This window comes from Chinchilla lanigera, unplaced genomic scaffold, assembly GCF_000276665.1.
Source record: "Chinchilla lanigera isolate Chin_1 unplaced genomic scaffold, ChiLan1.0 scaffold00589, whole genome shotgun sequence".
NCBI classification, from domain to species: domain Eukaryota; kingdom Metazoa; phylum Chordata; class Mammalia; order Rodentia; family Chinchillidae; genus Chinchilla; species Chinchilla lanigera.
In genome coordinates, this window is record NW_004955990.1 from 466 (window position 1) to 1,674 (window position 1,209).

The following is a 1,209-nucleotide window of genomic DNA, read 5'->3' on the forward strand; positions in this document are numbered from 1 at the left end:
TAAACGTAACCCTATACACAAAATACCAACAGAAGGAAGGCGAGGAGGATGAGGATGAGCAGGAGGAGAAAGGGCGGGGGAATGTAGAAGCTGGAAATTCCCCTGAACAGAAGGTCCTGCTTTGTTGTTTAGGGTAAATATCCATAAGCAAATTTCAGTGCCGCTGTCTGCGGATCACCCCACTGTAACTTTGTGCATCTCCTCTGCACGGACAGTGAGCTCCAACCTTACTTCACTATGGTGTGTGGCACTTTGGGCCCAGCTCAGGTGGGATCTCTTGGTTCCCGAGCAATTTTCACAGCATCACTTGCAGCCTGAGATCTTAGCAGCATTGGGGGACGTGGGGAGGACAGCCTTGCATCAGCCTGGTCTTTTCTCTAAATGTTACACTGACCTTTATCTACCAGGCAGTATAGTGATTTATGTGTTTTTGTGACACTTCTTGGAGAAATGTTTCTAGCAACTTCTTGCTAGTGACAATTATTTCTGTTAGATTGTGGAAAGAAATTTCAACAAATTGGCTTTTATTATTTTAACAGTGCAGAAAAAATAGTTATTACTTTTAAGATGAGACAGTTTACATCCTAACAATGAGCATGTGTGAAATTCCTTAAAATTAATAGAAGCTTCTCAAGGAAGGGGTCTTTGAGAACCCTCTCAGAGCAACAGGAATGGGTATGATGTCAGGAGGTGTCAGCATAGGCCATTCGCTTCTTCAGAATCTTTAGGAAAGTGTCCACCTTATGTGTATCCCTGTGGAGGCATCTGCACAGGTTGTAAAAGGTATCCATGAATACGACTCCATCAGTTGACTGCAAAGATGGGAGTTCATTCCAGAGGACAGGTTCCCCATAGTTCCAGATTTGAGGGTCAATCTGGTCAGAAAAGAGACAAACAGCATATTATTCGTAGAAATGCTGCATTTTATCTTTGAATTCTATTAGCTTTCACTCAAGATTTAAAAAGAGAGAAAAAAAAAAGATTTAAAAAGAGAGGAAAATGAAAAATTTTGCTAAAGGTGTGGGTTTTCATGTATCTCACAAGGGTTCATAAAACTATTAGTCATCAAAAAGTTAGAAGTAAAACCCATGTGCTATTTTCTTGCCATGCATGTAATCACAGGTGAAGTGTGCTCCTGCAGGAGTAGACAGCTAGACATCCAGAAAGTTGCTAGAGGATTGGACCAGGAACAGTCAATAGTTTGCAGTC

At 41.4% G+C, this 1,209-nt stretch overlaps 1 protein-coding gene across 1 annotated transcript in view; it reads right to left on the reverse strand.

Moving 5' to 3' along the window:
* Positions 1 to 683: 683 nt before the first annotated feature.
* LOC102004030 (prolactin-like) overlaps positions 684 to 1,209 on the reverse strand; it is a 5,059-nt gene continuing 4,533 nt past the window's right edge. Inside the window, exon 3 of the mRNA XM_005415158.1 lies at positions 684 to 875. Within this exon, the coding sequence (XP_005415215.1) occupies positions 684 to 875 (192 nt within the window). The remainder of the gene's footprint in view (positions 876 to 1,209) is intronic.